Consider the following 16,620-nt stretch of genomic DNA (forward strand, 5'->3'; position numbering starts at 1 on the left):
CTCATATTCCTACACACTGGAAAAGATACACACAGTGGTCAGTATGAATATGAGAAGAGTTACCTCTGTATTGATTGTTTACAACGATTGTTCCCACGGCCCCTCGCCTTGTTGCTATGATGCTGTGCCATTGTCCATCATTGTAGCGGTGCCCTCCATCACCCTGTACACTCACAGCCACCACTGAGCCCTACACACACAAACACATAAACCCACATTACAAGCAAGAATTTAAACAGATATACTTAGGGTGACCCCGACGTGTCGACTATTTGATGATTTAATCTAAGGAGCCTGATTCAACTGTGGCGGGAAACAACGGATGATCCCATTATGTGGCGGTGCTGAATGTCTTGATTTTACATAGAATTGCTTGGTTTTTTTCAATAAATCATGATAAATAGGTATAGATATTTTGGTATAGATATCAGCCTATTATAAATACTACCAATACACATTTGAAAATATCTCATGTGCTTTCAATCAATCTGCTTAGTGTGTGTGATAAGTTGCACATCCAAGTTTGCGGGACAATTGGAGCAGCATCTTAGTGATAGCCAAAGAAAGACTATATAACAACAGTATATGTCTAGTTTCATCATCAAACTTACATTGCTTGATCAGAGCATTTATATAAAAACAAAGCACTATCAGAGCACTAGATATTTTAATTCATACATTTCTCTAAAATTAGTAGAGGGAAAGCGTGTAGAAACAGGTGTTTACGGCGCATATAACAGCTGTTTGTGGTTTACAGCTCTCTATCTCTCTGTATCTGACTGTCCTTGTTGTTTCCTTCCGTCTGTGGATTGCTACAATGGAAGTCATTTGGAATAAGGAGGAAAAGTTGTAATTACCACCAGTAATTACCACCACGAAAAGCAAGCAAGATAACAAACTGTGGACAGCGCTGCTTCTAGAGTACACAAACTAGGCAATCAGCACATGCATCTCCAATAATGTTATTGTTTAAATATTTTTCTATAGACACATAAAGCTTAAACAGAGGGGATAAATGAGCAAAAACGTAAAAAACATTATTTGACGATAGGGAAGACTTGACCAATTAGATTTGACTGTAAATTCTTAGTCAGGGCCACCACTATACATTAATGGTGTTGTGAAGACATCCTCTGACCATAGGTCTCACAATTATATCTTATAGTAATAAGCTAAAGTAAATATATGACCTCTGGCTCAAAAGAGAGCACTTTTCAAATCATAGTTCAATCGAACACCCATACTTTGTAACATTTCAAACGATCGCTTCTTTAGCCCTCCGTTGTGTGAACAAGGTGAGACATTAAGGATCGATGACATGCATCAAACACACACCCACCTCAAAAGGACACGAACATGCACATATAATCATCAAAGTGTTGTTACAGGGCTTTTTGCTACCTATTAAGTATGACATCATTGTTGTGATCAGCTTTTAGCAAGCGGGTGAAGAGTAATGTAGTAAAAAAAAGAGTAACGAGTATGTGCACACTCACACAAAGACACTGATAACATATATCCACACACAGTTACACACTCAGTGATGAAGATTTAATGATGAGATCAATAAATGTATGAATGCCAGAGTATATCAGCCTCTGACATCTTTACTACCAATGCTAGACAGCTCTACTTAACAAGACAACATAGGGGTAGTCTCTCTATCACTCTCTCTCTCTCTTTCTCTTTCTCTCTCTCTCTCTCTCTCTCTCTCTCTATCACTCTCTCTCTCAAACACAAAATCCCACCCATTTGAATCCCTTCTGGGAGACACTGGTTAGCGAAAAGCCCTTGAGCAAGGCACTTAGAACATGATTGCAGACACACACACACACACATTTACATATCATTAAATGATACAAGGGAGTCACCTAATTCATCAGGCAACATATAGCATCAGCTAAAGCAATGTCACTTGATATGTGCTGGATGAAACAAGCACCTTGCTTAAGCAGAGATTTACCAATGATGCTGATGAAACCTGCACTTAAGTTGCAAAGCACTCGACTAAGGTGTGTGTCAGCTGATGACTGAGAAGGCCCCAATGCCCAATCTCTTTAACATACAGTATGTGATACTGGAAGGATGAAACAGACACACACATACCAACAAATAGTACTTATCCAAAATGCTGCCTCTTATACTTGGCAGCCAGCAATTCACTGCGCATACCCATGTGTGTGTTATTGTGGACGTTTTTTTTACAGGCTCGGGGGTGAGTATGCACAAGCATGATTGGTCTGCGTTTAGAGTAAAGGATTTGAGTCTGTGTTGCATTAACTGACAGCAATCTATGCATTTTCCTGTTATTTCTGATAATTAGATAGACAGAAAATGTCTACTAGGCTTTAGTAAATGAAATCCCAAACACCAAAAGAGGTCACATCTTGCTTCAGAGCATTTCAACTTCCTCTACACAGTCAAAACAATGCAGCTTAGTTGGCTTATACAGCGTCAGCCGCATGTGTATATTGCGGCAGTGGATGGGAGGAGAGTTGACTGGTGGAAGTCAAAGGTATCATATTTAACTCCTCCAAAAATGACAGGTGACTGGCAGTCATCTCAAGTTTAAGTGTAAGAAACATCTGCATTAAATTAGTTAAAGACAGGATAGGTGCTTGATTTAATGTATCAGTATTCTACATTTTTTTGTGAAGAGACTGAAGAGGACCAACATATTGAAGATTCGTGTGAGTTTTTTTTATAAGTAGGTAAGGAATCCCCTGGGTTATCATACAGTAAATGCACATTTATTGAAAGCACCATTAAGTTGGTAAATTCTTATTCATTTCCAATTTTGAGTATTCATGTTGAGCATCTGTTGTTGAAGATTACACTATTTTCTTCCCCAAAGGCCGGGGGACTGTAAAATGAAAGCTTTCCAGATTTCCAGAAGAGCCAGTGTCATCCGAGAGAGAACCAAGATGCAAGGCTGGTACAATAAAATATAATTGTGTTTATCTGTGTGCTGGCGAAAGTATTTAATAGACAGTGACAGTTAACGTAGAGCGTGTAAGGAGACTTACATGTGTAGTGTAGTATTTCAGCCTGTGACAGACACTTAAATTACCAGCAGCTACATACACATCTGTAAAGTGAGACAGTCAGTGGTCCATAAAACACTACTCACCTGCAGCAATAGAATGTGAACTGTGTGGGTTTCAGCATGAGTGTTAAATAGTTTGTGACAGTAAGCTACTGTAACTTCAATGCTCTTCTATGTGTGACATGTATTGTTTCTGACTATCATGTGCTTCAGTGTGTGTGTGTGTGTGTAGGGCAGCTCACACGTGCACATATTTATGAGCATATCACTTTCCTGTGTCATGCTAAATTACCCCCCCTGCACTAGTAATCCCATTAAGGCTAGCTCAACAGGCTAATAGGGGGAAGTAATGGGCCCAGCTATATGTATCTAGGGGAACACTAATAAGCCGTGACACCGCTCCCACTGTTAATTACCCCAAACTAGTCTAAACAAAGGAATCAACCCAGTTGGAGAAGACATTTTGCTCCATCGCACATCTAGCAGTACACATAACCACAGACAAACACGTTAACACTGCGAGTCAATAAGGATCTCTTCATTGACTTGCACTCCTCAGGACACAGATTCATCCCATGGTTACATTTTGATGAGGGCTTTTTGATAACGAGTATTGGATAGTGATGAGGAAGTGTGTGTGTGTGCGTGTTTGTTTGAGTGTGTAATTAGTTGGTGGCCTCATGGAAGTATGTGTAATCATCTCCCATCATCACTTTCATCATCTAAGTCGTTGACTCTTTAACCCCCCTACATGTGTCTGTATGGATGGATAAGGGAAACAAGGCTGTGTATGTGTGTGTGTGTGTGTGTGTGTGTGTGTGTGCGTGTGCGTGTGCGTGCAAAGCTTAATTAGCTTGCAATTGGTATTCACGCGTGGTGACTGCAGGGAATGAGTTAATTGCAGTCCAATTCAAACGTTGACACACTTTCAAAGTTTTTTCCCGTCTCCCTGACAGAAACCAATGAGGGGCTACAGATCACATTTATTAGATGAGAGCAAGTGAGAGAAAATGGAAGAGAGACAGAGAGAACGAGAGTAGGGCAAAGAAAGAACAGAGATAGAGGTGGATCAGAATAAAAAAGAGAAGAAGAAGACACAGGAATTAAAGTGAGAGGATTAAAATAATAAAGTAAGAGAAAAAAAAAAAATGAGGGACTGTGGATGAAAAAGATGAAATAGTAAAACAAAATGGGTTAAATTACCACTAAGGATAGTAAAAATGTATTTTACAATGTCCCAGTGTGTTACAGGTGTGTTTGTTTAATGGTAGTCAAGCTGGATGGAGATACGTCTGAATAGGTGGAACAGGAAAACTCAGCAAGTTCCTCAACAAAAGATATAGAGATCTATATAAATTAAAATAATAATACTTGTCTTAAAGAGACATAAGCATAAAATAAATTTTAACTGTGTTCCAGACCCTCTGCTTTTGAAATAACATCTGATTCCAGGTTGTTGATTGCTGCTGTCTATTAATGATTGATTAATAGTATCATGCATATTGGTCTTGAAATATCCGTACTTTGCGCTCAAACTAACACTTAGTAACATACCTGTGGATCAAATAAAAAGTAGGGGCGTCCATTTTTGAGCTGAATGGCCAGGAACTCTTCCTGATTCCCTGGAGAGAAGGCACAGAGCAGCAGGCTATCTGGGGACCGAGTACTGAAACTCAACTCAACACCTGATACAAAGTAAGAGAGAGAGAGAGCAAAATAATACATTTTTATTAATTTGCCCTCAGGAGTTAATTTAACACAGGCTAAACAATACTTCAGCACTTGAACATTGTAAACACAGTTGTGGGAGCTGTAATCAGGGCCTAACTCTCAATAAGAGTTAAATCTGATCATTTAGATATCATAGATATGTCTTTAAATTTCTTGTAACTTTCCGTATTTGAGAAAATATATTGTAAAACCTTACTTCCATCTCCCTCCAGAATTTCGAAATGCGTTCAAATCCATAAGATGGGGATGGTAAATGCCCAAAGATACTACAGTACAGAGGCAGAGCCCTCAGTCATACCCGTAAGATTACCCCCAGTCAGGCTGTTCATATAAGGCTTTTTTTCGCTCTTCAAATGTTTAAACAAGCTATACTGTATATGAAAAGTTAAACATAACCCAGCTCCACATAGGTCATTTAGCGCCCATTATGCTATTCCTAAATACAGTAAATCGTATATAAAAACCCAACCACCAACTGGAATGACAATAGATTTGGGATCCGAGAAAAAAAACTATAATAATTGTTTCATCTACTGTGTCATTCCACCACAGCTGTCCTGCAACGTTTGTTAATGCACACAAAGTGAATCAAAGCTTCAGCAATGTGGGAAACTTGTGGGTTTCCCTCTAACACACACACACACACACACACACACACACACACACACACACACACACACACACACACACACACACACACACACACACACACACACACACACACACACACACACACACACACACACACACACACACACACACACACACACACACACACACACACACACACACACACAGAATTCATCCAGCGTGCTGTCCTGTCATGTTACTATGGATCAGAGATTGGATCTTAATCCACTACTAGATCCACATAGCGACACCGAGCATGCGATTTACGTGTGTGTTTCCTCAGCTCTGTCTGTCTCTGAAGGGAAGGAGAAGTGTGGGAAGATGTGAAGAGTTGAATGGAAGCAGTCCAGCGTTCATCAAAAGCCAGTGTTTGCAAAATAATTAGTGTGTGAATTCACTTAACATGGAGAGAAGTCAAACAGTTACAAGGCAAACTCAAGATGAATACAGATGATCCATTTCAAAGCTCCCAGTTTTCACTTTATTTAAAAGAAATACCTTTTTCGCATTGTCTATTTCTTATCTGTATCAATGGTTATGCTCGCTGTTGATGTATAGCAAAACGTAGTGACTTGCAGATGCCAAGTCACTTCATGTGAATCTTATTTAAATAGTCCAAAATATGTTTACAATTTGAAAACGGTTTGTGTTTATTTTAATGCTTATTTCCAATCAGGCTTTACTTACAATATACAGCCTGTAGGTCGACAAGCAGGCTTAGTACTGGCAACAGTCCTAGCAACAGTTATGTGGATCAGAGGTCCATATCTTTTGTCCTTGGTAAGAAGTGTTGATGGAGATGACGACTGATCCTAAATTATAGTGTGGATGCCAATATCAATATATGCACATCATATGTCAGGGTCTAAAGCTCTAGTCGGACAGGATTAACGTTACAGGGCGAAGTGAAGAAAATGACTGTGCTCTTCTGTACTTCATTCATCTTTTAAGACAACATTTTAACCATTGGGAAATTATAGGATATGGTCTGTAATAAACTTAAAAGAGAGAAACTGAAGCCTCCCCATTGGAACAGAGGGAAAAATATGAGACAAAGACACTGCGCAAAGTAAATTAGTCAAAAATCATAATTCCTCGCCCAGTTAGTCAAATCTTAACACAAGTACATTAAACACATATTGATATCATGTAGATATAGCTATCTGTAATATCCTTTGCAAATGAACATCCATAAATCTGCTTAGAGATCATAAAAAACATATTTTTGCAAACAGGATCTGCAAACAGCTAATTCTGCAGAATTAAAAACACTTTTAAAACAGAAAACAAATGTCTGTATTGTGATATTTCCTGGAAATTACAAAAATAGAAAAAGCAAGGAGGAAACTTTCAGGCAATCTCTTGGACATCTCACTCCAGTCAGCTGCCGCCTTATTTAGGTTTGTGTAGTAAAATTAAGAGGTACTGTACAGATATTTAATCATTTTAACTTAATGAATCATCTGATCCTCGTCCATATCGATGCTTTCAAAGCGAGCAACAGGAATAAGTAGAAACAGGGAGAAAGACAAAAGTTAAACTTAAAGCAGTGTGCTGTGTCACTCCTGGCCAGATGCAGTGTTATGGACATAGATATTTGATTAGTCCTCACGGCAGTTTTTTTTAACAAATATTTAAATGTAAGTTTTGGACAATTTTGACAGATACTTTACATGTGACAGAATACCAGGAATACACCATTGCATTTCAGTGTAACAAAGACCCTTGGATCTAGAAGGAATGTAGAGGTGTCTTCTTATAATCGTTCCTTTCGGCAGTGTAACATATGCATTAATTACAAAATGTGCCCAATGTATCAAGTCTACGTGGCAATAAATGTAAAATAACTATGGCGGTAGTATACAGCAAAAACAAGACAAAGATGTTCTTTATATTGAACTTGCATTCTGTACATCAAGCAGGCATCTGCCATTTACATTCATGACCTTGTCACCACAGAGATGAGTGAAGTCATGACAGATAACTGACATTACATTATCCCCCTTTAACCTTCTCCCTGTGTCACACTCTCCTGATCGCTCATACATTCCTTTTTTTTCCTTGCCTACGCTTTTAACCTTCTTCCTCTTTCTCTTGACCTTTTCATTCTCCCTTCTCCACCTATTGCCTCATCTGAATGTTTTCTCTCCTTGCATCTTCAATTTTCCTTTTACCTCTTTCACTCCCAACTTTGCTCCTTGCCATGTATCACATATTCCCATTTTTCCGCTGTAACTATGGTGCAAACAGTTATTCATCTTATCAAACTGTGCCTTCTACAGTGACGTGAACATGGGAGGAATTCTCTCTGCCTCTGCTTTTAGAGGACTGTACAACATGGTACGGATGTCAAAGTGGACACAATGAATGACCATAGTTAATATCAGGCACTTAATAATGATAGGTTAAGCAGGAGCAGCACCTACAAGCCCAAAACGTACAAAAACAGGTGTGTGTCAAGGGTCAAAACATGATCATTTCATTATTTATTCCTCTACCTGTGTGAAGGGTTTGTTCAAAACAATAAAAGATCGTCACATTATCACAGAATTATTTTCAGAAACACTTTATATCAGATTTTTTTCAAGCTTCAAGTTAGACAACACATCCCTTATCCAGTGGAAGACTGAGGGTGGGCTCGCCCTCAGGTAACTGTAGCCCTTTAGGAATAATTCTTATCAGTGGCATAAGAGGGTTTTGGATCAATCTGAACTGTTACGACTTCCCATGCCCCTCCAAGTTGGGCCAGAACATTTGAATCAACGTACACATTTTCTCACATCCACAGGATTTGACAGTGGAGAAGCAGCACTGCTATTATTTCCTGCCTCATTAGCACAGGAGTTCATATTCATACAATACAAAACAGCTGTGTGCAAATATCCTTAAATGGTAAATGATGATGCATTCTGTTATATTGTCATATCATAAAAGAATGTTGTGCAATATCCTGAACCTTTTTTGCTATGCATTGTGATTTTTTTTCATTGTCTTAAGATGGACCCAGTACCTAGATAAGGTGACAATAGACAACTGTTGGCGTGGCTTATTATGTTCTGCATGTTTGTGTGACTCGGTGCAATAGGGAGGGACAGACTGCCAACACATGCTCGGCCACGATGTTTGGTCCAAATGTACAGCATCAAGTGACACCGCACTGTGCTCAGCATTACTTTCTTAAGATTTCCCCACAGGACTTGTGCTACTTCACACTGACAACCACTTGGAGCCATCAACAGACAAACCTGAGCACACATCCTGACAGGTGTCTCTGTTACACATACAGAGTACATGCAAGCACACACCCTGTCACACACAAACACTTGCACAGTGCGATCCCACAGACAAAGGTCCAGCATGGCACTTGTTCACCTGAGAGTTCACACCACAGCCTCACACATGCAAAATACAATGCTCATTTTACACAAACTTCTTTCTGCAACAGGCCTTCACACCTCACATGTACTACACGTGTCAATGCAGTGATAAACACTTGATTGTAAACAAATTAAAGACAACCTAATTGGTTAATTTTACTTAAATTGAATGGTACTAGATAATAAACATCTTAAAAAAAACAACGTAATTCTCTTTTGAAAGTAAATAGTTTCCAGAATTAAGAGAAAACAAACTTACTAGAGATTTTTATTAAAAGACAAACACTCGGACAATGCTGCTTTTCTTTGAGCTGTATGGATGGTGCTAATAAAAAAAGAATGGTACTAATAAAAGTAGGGAGGATGAATGTGCTCAACAATTTAATAGATCAGTGTTGCTCAAATGGGAACCACTATAAGGGTACACATTTCATATTTAATACTTCTTTTTTCAACACAATCATTACCTGACACGTTTTATCTTTTCCTACCAAAAACGTGTTGCGCTGGTTTGGGGGGACTTGGCAGAATTTTTTTTTTTTCAAAGGACGTATAATATGAAAAAGGTTTGAGTACCCCGTAATAGATTATAGGACCATCCTCTGGAGTTAATACATGTGTGCATACTGCTCTTTGTATAACATTCTGATATTTATTTTGCAGTCGTATTTTTTACATTAGATATGAAGACATTCTGCACTAAGTGTTGAGATTGACTGAACGACCAACGACCTGGCCAACCAATATCACCAACTTTGCAGAAACATCTATAATCCACAATAAACATTTTACATGTTGTGAATTATTGTTGAGAAACAACTTTTAAACTGGCATGCAATAACTAACTGAACAAGGCTGTGTGGATGCAATGAAGAATATCGACTCCTTTTCTGCCCGTGAAGAATATGAAAAATAAATGTTTCAGAGATCTTTGTCAATAAATATAACCTGAGTTGTTTCCATGCTGTTTAATGTACTGTAAAGAAACATTGTATGACCTACAACTACATAAAACCAATTATATGCACACCATCAACTCTAGGTTAAGTGTTCATATTGAGTCTTTTATCAATTAAAGGACCGTTTTAAATGGAGTTGCTCTCTATGTGCCAAAGTGAACAAAGAGGAATTATGTTTTATTTAACAATATGTAGCATTAAAAAGTTGGAGTTTTCAGTCTTATTTATTCGGCGGGTATTGTTTCAAGTGTTATTGTATTGTTTCTCCTCTCTCTGTCTCAGTAAACAGTGGAGGTTGTGTGCAATCATCTACACAACATAACCTGAATAACTCCAGTCATGTTAGCTCTGTGCTGGCATTAATCAGAGCCTGGCGTATTAATGAGAGCGCGGCAGCTAGCTAATTACACCCATAGATTCTGCAGCAGCCCATTAAATATACAAATGACAGAATTAAAGAGCCCAGCCTCTTCTGATTAATCTTTAAATGGGAAAAACTAATGATGTCTGTGCAAACTTTCCCTTCACACATTTCTCCCCCCCCCCCCTCCTCGCAACGTCAATGCCTGGCAATCAATCATATTAATTAAGGAAAAATAATTTGTATCATTTAACATTTCCCTCTTTTCTGCTCAGTTGCAGTGGTGCTGCAGAATGTACTGTATTAGACATGTCTGGAAATTATCCAAGTCTATTTGTTCCTGCATTAATTTTTTCTGTTTTAAATGTTTCATCTCTCTTAATTTACTGTGGGTTGTAGAAATACATCTGGGTTAGGGAAAATATGAGCAGGCCCTCATCCTCTTTTCCAATCCAGCCATTTCAAGCTCAAATACTGAAGAGTTACAAACGAGGATAGATAATTTCATAATCTGTTTAGAACCAGTATCCTTAATTCAAAGATGAACAAGGAGAGCAGTAAGTCATATTGTAGCGCTTCAGATAAAGAAGCATTACAGATAAGATGAATGGACTACCATGCATTTATGGAAACAAGCACTTACAGGGTATTCATATCACAGGGTGATTGCATATGGTTATAATCCTGTTTTATCTAAAGTAAGATTCAGTGTGGTAAATATTGACCTCAAGTACCCGAAATTCATTCAGCATTAAGAAGCATCGTTAATCACAAGTGAACAGACTTATCATAATGGAAACATCCACCTCGATCACAATAATTGCACCTATTTGCCAAAATAATCTTAGTAAAGTGGCCATTAAATTAAGTGAATGGCAAATATCATGTGATTTTACATGGTAATGTCTTGATTTGAATTAAGATTTAACAAACAGAATATTGTCTCTGATCAAAGATGTGCCCTAATTCACATGTTTCAGAAATGAGAAAGCCTGTCGTAATAACCTGAATGAACAATTTATGAAAACAAATAACTACTAATATTCCTATAATGCTGCATAATGTTGATGGAGATAAATTATGATTCATTATGTTTCCTACAAAAAGCCCACCAGGATATTCTGAAGCATTAATACTTTTCTCAAGACTCAAAAGACCCCAATTTGTTGTGATGTTTGCTGAATGAAATATCCTGAGATCTTGCATTATGGAACTGAACAAAAAACACTATACAAAGATTCTAATCGTATAAATATGTTCCATTTGTCATTGTCGGGATGTTACTAGGTTTCCATAAGACACCAACGATTGACGAGTCTCTCCTCTGTGATCAATTGACTCTCGAGGGGGCATTACACTGCATTACATTCATAATCCAATTTGGCTTTGATTTGTTCGCTGTTCCATGTGCTTCGATGGGAATAATTGTCTGTAGATGATGCTATTAGTATTGATGGTTGTAAAAGGGCGATGGTTTGAGGACTGCCGACACATTCATGGTCCAGAATAGATCCTGGTCCTGAAAGTGATTGTCTGATCCATTACCCTTTATGAAGGAGAAAGTGGAGGAGATGACTGCTCAATAGCAAAAACTCATCATCTATTTGCTAGCAGTATTCAGAGACCTCTATTTACCTTTGTGCTGAAGGAGCATGGATAAGATCAAAAATCATCATTTGTTGATTTTGGATAAAAACACAGCGTTCAGAGAGAGCAATGAACAAGAACCAGAAAGCATGAGCTTAAATAGAGAATAAGAGGTGAGACAGCTGTTGGGACTTCTCAGCATTTAATATAATAATCTGACTATTCAGCTCGAGAGGGAGTAACATTGTACAGGACGGAGTTCTCAGGTGGGATATCATTATAACAGAAATCTGATATGTGATCTATGTAAATTATAGGTTTGCTTACTACTCATGTTCTGTTCAGCCACACCCTTTTTCACATTCATACAGTTATACACATTCAGTCTACTCACATCCATAAGAACACACAAGTTATCCTTTGTGAAGAAAGGAGACTAGAGAAGAGATGAGAGAGAAGAGAACACAAGAATATATATCTATAGAATCTATAGAAATATTACATTGATAATTGAGATATCAAAAAATATAATCTAATTAAAGATTTGTATGCTCTAATGGTGATATTTTTTAGTTATAAAACAAAAATATTAGGAAATAGGGTGTGTTATGTGAATTTCTTGCTATGTTTAATGGGCTGATTTCCCAACAAAATCAATAAACAGTGAAACGAAAAAAGTGTGTAAGAACGCCTATAAGGCAAGTCACAAAATCAAAATCATTCTAGGTTATTATTTTGATGTTAATAGATTATTGTTATATCTTATATCCTAGGCTTACCTCTCCAACCTTTTCCTCTCCTCAATTTCTATGCGACCTTCAAAAAGCCTTTACAAAAAACTGTGTTTTTCATTAACCACTCAGATGCAGTGAACTATTTAATCTAGGTGTGTGTGTGTGTGTGTGTGTGTGTGCATGAAAACTGCTGCTTTTAGGGCACTAAAAATCACCCTCAGGTCCTGTGGTTCTCTTCAGTATTTGGCAATCTTGATGCTCTTGATATATTAGATGTAAAATGAACATTATACTCTGGGTGAGTGGCAAACATATTTGAGTATTTTAGTGGAACAAGATTATGTGAGCAACACAGAGATTTGTTGACTCAATTACAGTTGTCACGGTCCCATAAGGATTACAGATGAAAAATGTGATCGAGCCAGTCAGGTTTTTGTCTGCAGTTTTAGAAAACTGGTTTGCCGACAAATACAAATTAATTTTTGACGTTTATTATTCAGTTTCAACATGGCTTGAGGAGGCGTAATCTATGACCCAAATTAAAAATGTTGTCCACCCAGGAAAGACAATAGCTGGTGATACAAGGTTTGTACAGGATAGTGAAGTAATCTCAAGTGGCATCGAAGAGCTTTTGACCGCTCAAATCCCACTGATTAGTATCAGCAGTCATTAATTATGAGCGTCAGACTGGGTGATGTTCTCAGATGAAGCAGAACATGTTTGGCTGTGCAGCTCAACCCTCTAATGATGCTGTAAACAGAAAGATAATTGTCCTTTAAAGATGACGGGGGAAGTCATTCTAAAGGAATGTCGGTAGAAGACAGAGACTGCAGTGCGATCACCGAACAACATAGAACATACCAAACAAATACAGGCATGTATATATGTATGTGCACACATACACACATGTGCAGTATGCAGATGGACATCTCGTCCATTTTCTGACACACACAGACATCTGCATGTGCCGAGATCTACACGCCTTTCTTACCTGTGAAGTCTGTGTTGACAGGAAGGGTGTCACTGGGAAACTGGTAGTAACCGTTTCCTGAGAACCTGGTTCCTCTGACAACAGAACCGTGGTGGTCGGAGAGAGAGATGTCGGTCCTCTCCACCTAAAAAAAAGAAAAATAATGTTGTTATTAATAATAATAATAATATGACAATTATAACAGTGCCTATTACAGCTACAATACTCAATACGTACACTTATTTTACGGTTGCCTTCAACTAAATACATTCAGAATCACAATAAATACTGAACTCTCCAAGTCCAGGTCAAAATAGGACACAAAGCTGAAGTCAAAGTTAAACTCTCTACGTCTGCGAGAGGCGGTGTGTGACGTAGATGTTGTCATCAGGGGGTGTACGCATAGGCTCTGTGCGGACGTCCTTATACCGCAAATGTGTACCGCAAAAAATACACACACACACACACACACACAAAGAGCTTGAAAAACCCAATACAAACTGGCATAGTGTATTTAAGCAAAACCTCTATCAGACCTGATATAGTGGGTCTGGTCCATTGAGTTGGGCTGGGGGGTCCCAGTCTATCTGAATGGTGGTTTCATTTACTGGATGTAACTGAGGTGGAGACAGTCCTGTTGAGCTGAGGAAAGAAAGGTCGAAAATGAAATGAATGAATGCCAACTCAAAGCAAATAAAAACGAAGACAAAAGACAAAAGTCGGTGGCCCGTTTGCTCAAATACCTACTATAGGTCTAGACTGCAAAAAAATGCCCAATTTCAACTTAATAGAGGGTCAATTTAATTTCCTTCTTTCACTTTAGATGTTAAATTGAATGTCCCTTTGAAACATACTGACCACTACTTGAGCTGTAGCTTCCACATGTATCATAAATAAATCAACCGGTGACTGGCTGATATGTTGAGAGGAGATATATAGGAATGGATAGAGAGGCAAGTGATGGACTGGTGTCGAGATGGGGAAGATGTGCGTGCATTAAGTGTATCATTCCACGTTGTGTTTCTGTCTGTGTGTGTGTGTGTGTGTGTGTTTCAATAATGGTCTAAATGGTCTGTGGTAGGAGTAAATTAGCTCTTGGTGACACAACATGCAGACCATCTTTAGTGTGAGTTCTAATAGAGCTCTTAAAAGGGAAGTGGACAGGTTGTCTTAGCGCGGCTCATCTTGGCATATCAAACCATATAATTACTGCCGATCGATAGCTTACTAGTCTATTGAAATGAGCTATGGTGACATTTAGAACATTGACTGTGCCACACACACAGACACACATGCGTACACACAGTGTATTTCATTGATGAATGTAGTGCTAGAAAGCAAATTATTCTTTTGGTTTAGCCAAAGTCTGAAATATCTAGGATCTGTCTGATGATAATTTAGCTTCTGGAGGAAACAGACAATATTTAGGAGCTACAAGTGTAGCCAGCGGATATCCGGATAATGTGCCAAGACTTCATCTTTCATGTGCTGGATGTTGTTTATCGTCTGATTGTCATGTCCAAGAAACGCTGTTAAGTTAATATAATCAGTGTGTCTTGTGTCCATGTTGTCTTGTGATTTCCTGTTTTATTTTGAAAGTTAACATTCCTCTCGTTTCAGTCAACTTGTTCCTTCCCCTGTGTGTTTCTCCTCTGGTCTGATTGTCTGCCTCGCTCCTGATTGTTTCCACCGGTTTACTAACCCTGTGTATTATTGTCTGCGTCTCCCTTTGTCCGGGGCCAGTTCGTCTTGTCCTTTGTGCCAGAGAACCAGCGTAATCCATGCCATTTGCCAGGTCTTGTTATTTAGCTACTATGTTCATGTTTGTTTTCCGTTTGTTTTTCCAGTTTAATAAACTTTGATTTTGAAACTTTGCCTCTCGAGTCACGCATCTGGGTTCAGGTCCATATTTCGGTCGTGACACTGATTAGCAACTTGAGACTCAACAAGTAGCCAGTTACTCTTAGGTAACAGTTAATAATTAAGTAAATCAAAAGCAACATCTTTGCCACAGTTTCAAGATTGCATTGCATTCTGCCTATTTTGGTCTCCACACAGACTGTTTACCTGCATGTAACCAAAGTCTGCTCTGACATGATTGGTCAATACTAGTAAGACCACGAACAAACAAATGGACTACAAACCAGAATGCTTCAGAAAATCTGTCTGATTGCCTACAGATTCCTGCATTCATATGAAGATATCGACTTTTTGTCAGAATGAGTGTGTTATGTGTATTAGCGGCAAATGGTTTGAAAGTAGGCGGCTAGATTACAATGCACAAAAGAGTCTGCTTCTAGATTAAAGTAGATACATTGTGATGGTATTGAATTTTCCGTAACAGACGTTTATCTTGTGAACAACTCAGCCTTGTATTATCTGTACATCAGGCAACACAAGACTCTCCATGCGTCAGGGGGCGAGCCAGCTTTCATGGGATCCTGTGTAAACCCAGAGGCAAAATGGGCCATGCTCTGCTGGTTTTGTTGTTTGATCAAACGAGACTGACCTCAGGGAACTGTGAGACGGCAATGTCACTGAAGGTATTATAACTGATTCACTCATCCTAGTAGAGCTATGTCACCTGTGATGGTACATCATTGAAACAGGGAATATCTGCACTTTACAACACAAAGAAGGATTAGGGCGGCTGTAGCTCAGTGGTGAGCAGGTTCCATTTACCATTTTACCTGCTGTTCTTTCCAGACGACTCTAATTCTCATTTCTACAATGTTGTTGAAGTTAATGATCATATTTTTTCATTGTACAGAACAAATCTAAGTATTTGTTCTTCCTACTAAACTTTTAAGTTGTGTGTGAATCAGTGAAAAGTGAGTGGGCCCTGACGCAAGAAGCCTTTGTGAAAACAGAAGTATTATGTGACAAGTATGAAAGTTCCCTCATTTTCTTGTATCTACAATTGTCTCTCATGCGCACACAGACATTGATGAGTTCATTCACACCAAAGGCTGCAGGTGAACATTGTGTATTGCAGTGTAACATCACCTGCTGCTTCTTTCAAACCATTCCTTCTTTTTTTTCTATCACGGTAGAACTCCATGATGATAATTTAGAGCAGTAATAAAAAATTTTGAGGGGTGGCCTAATACATTTATTTAATATGTCTGAAACACGATTGTACAGTGATTACCGAAAGAGCCTAAAAGTGTAAATACATACTGACTCAGGGTCAAATGTGAAAATGTTATTACATGTGGCACAACA

At 38.5% G+C, this 16,620-nt stretch overlaps 1 protein-coding gene across 1 annotated transcript in view; it reads right to left on the reverse strand.

Annotated features, from left to right (window-relative positions):
* ush2a (Usher syndrome 2A (autosomal recessive, mild)) overlaps positions 1-16,620 on the reverse strand; it is a 191,946-nt gene that overhangs the window by 115,211 nt on the left and 60,115 nt on the right. The window contains 4 exon segments of the mRNA XM_034527265.1: positions 64-190; positions 4,601-4,731; positions 13,417-13,540; positions 13,932-14,029. Coding sequence (XP_034383156.1) covers positions 64-190; positions 4,601-4,731; positions 13,417-13,540; positions 13,932-14,029 — 480 coding nt within the window.

The sequence above is a fragment of the Cyclopterus lumpus genome, chromosome 3, assembly GCF_009769545.1.
Source record: "Cyclopterus lumpus isolate fCycLum1 chromosome 3, fCycLum1.pri, whole genome shotgun sequence".
NCBI lineage: Eukaryota > Metazoa > Chordata > Actinopteri > Perciformes > Cyclopteridae > Cyclopterus > Cyclopterus lumpus.